The sequence below is a fragment of the Mandrillus leucophaeus genome, unplaced genomic scaffold (genome assembly GCF_000951045.1).
Source record: "Mandrillus leucophaeus isolate KB7577 unplaced genomic scaffold, Mleu.le_1.0 Scaffold2311, whole genome shotgun sequence".
Lineage (NCBI taxonomy): Eukaryota > Metazoa > Chordata > Mammalia > Primates > Cercopithecidae > Mandrillus > Mandrillus leucophaeus.
Window position 1 is genome coordinate 1 of NW_012102379.1, and position 1,572 is coordinate 1,572.

The following is a 1,572-nucleotide window of genomic DNA, read 5'->3' on the forward strand; positions in this document are numbered from 1 at the left end:
AATCTTGCTTTATCAATATGAAACATCACCATTATCAAGTGCTAAATTCTTACATATATTTGGGTATTTCTGGATTTCCTATTCTGTTCTATTCATTGATTTTTTTCAGTTGTTAGTAAACAATTTGTGGAAATAGCACATTCACATTTTGATATCTGGAAAAGCAAGTCTTTTTCCATTCTGGTACAAAAAATTAACTTATTACAGCAATAAAATACAGGATGTGCAGTGTAAAAATGCTAAAACTTCGCTATTTTTATTTGGCTTACGTAAAAGTGATAAACACAGAAAAAGCTCACATCTTAAGAAAAACGAATCTTCCTATTCAAGGACACAAACCATCTTCCCATTTCAGTTTCCTTGTAAGGTTCCTCAGTAAAGGACATATTTGCATAGGGTACATTGATATAAAATCCATATTGGATTTTATTTGAAAAATATTTAGCCCAGAAGTTGATATATTATGGGACTTAATTCTCAATATACACCTTTCTATAATGTATAGAACATTGTTTTAAAATGTGTACATTAAAAATAATCCGCTGTATCGACTTGATTTTGTGAGTTAAGTCACTTTCATACAGTCTATTAGTGCTCTATAAGGGAAATTATAATCGGATAGGAAATCAGCTAAAGTTTTGTTTCTGTGTTGCTGTTCATAAAGGGCCTGTGCCCTGACCTTTCTGAGGTTTCCGCACCCAGGGTGGTGTGGGGCCTGCGGAGGAACAGAAAGCCAGGACCCCGATCCCGCCAGGAGGGTATGTCCCCATCATCCCCCCACGTCCTGCCACCTCCCAGCCCAGGCCCGGTTACCTCTTTTGCTTGTCCGTCTTGTTCACGTCAGTGTCCCTGAGCATGACGATGAGATCCTTTCTGGGGACTTTACCCCACCAGGCAGCTCTGTGGAGCTTGTCCAGATCTTCTCCACGGACGTGGTACCTGGGCTCCATGAAGGCGCTGTCCTCGTAGTCTTCCCAAGCTTCCACGTTGCTCTCCCCGCGCCCCTTGCAGTTGGGGACGTGGTACCTGGGCTCCATGAAGGCGCTGTCGTGGTAGTCTTCCCAAGCTTCCACGTTGCTCTCCCCGCGCCCCTTGCAGCGAGGGAAGCAGTGGCAGCACCACTTGGCCATCTTGCTCCTGTGCGTCTTCAGAGCGGAGTCGTCCTGGTCTCCAGAAGGGCCCACAATGCTCTCGCCACTCCCCCTGCAGCAGGGGAAGCAGTGGGAGCACCTCTTGGCCATCTTGCTCTTAAGTGTCTTCATAGCGGAGTCGTCCTGGTCTCCAAAAGCACCTAGGTTGCTCTTGCCGCTCCCCCTGCAGCAGGGGAAGCAGTGGTGGCACCACTTGCCCATCTTGCTCCTGAGACCAAATGGCTTCTTCATAGCGGAGGCAGCAGGTATTGAAGAAACCTCAGCCACCATCTGCTTTGAACAGCCAGGGGAGGCCGGTAGTAGCGAGCACATCGCGTCTAGCAACCAGTTTCACCAACTAGCAGGAAATTCTGAGTTTCGGATCTGTTTGAAGAGAAAGGTCAATCCCAGCCAAAATCTGCCAACCCCAGCAGGGGAGCCC

At 46.9% G+C, this 1,572-nt stretch overlaps 1 protein-coding gene across 1 annotated transcript; it reads right to left on the reverse strand.

Annotated features, from left to right (window-relative positions):
• Positions 1-792: 792 nt before the first annotated feature.
• LOC105541075 (putative POTE ankyrin domain family member M) lies at positions 793-1,566 on the reverse strand. The gene is made up of 2 exons (XM_011981940.1): positions 1,027-1,566; positions 793-939 (listed from the first exon to the last, which is right to left on the reverse strand). Exons 1-2 carry the CDS (start codon positions 1,461-1,463, stop codon positions 810-812), a joined length of 567 nt encoding a protein of 188 aa, XP_011837330.1. The 5' UTR covers positions 1,464-1,566; the 3' UTR covers positions 793-809.
• Positions 1,567-1,572: the final 6 nt, after the last annotated feature.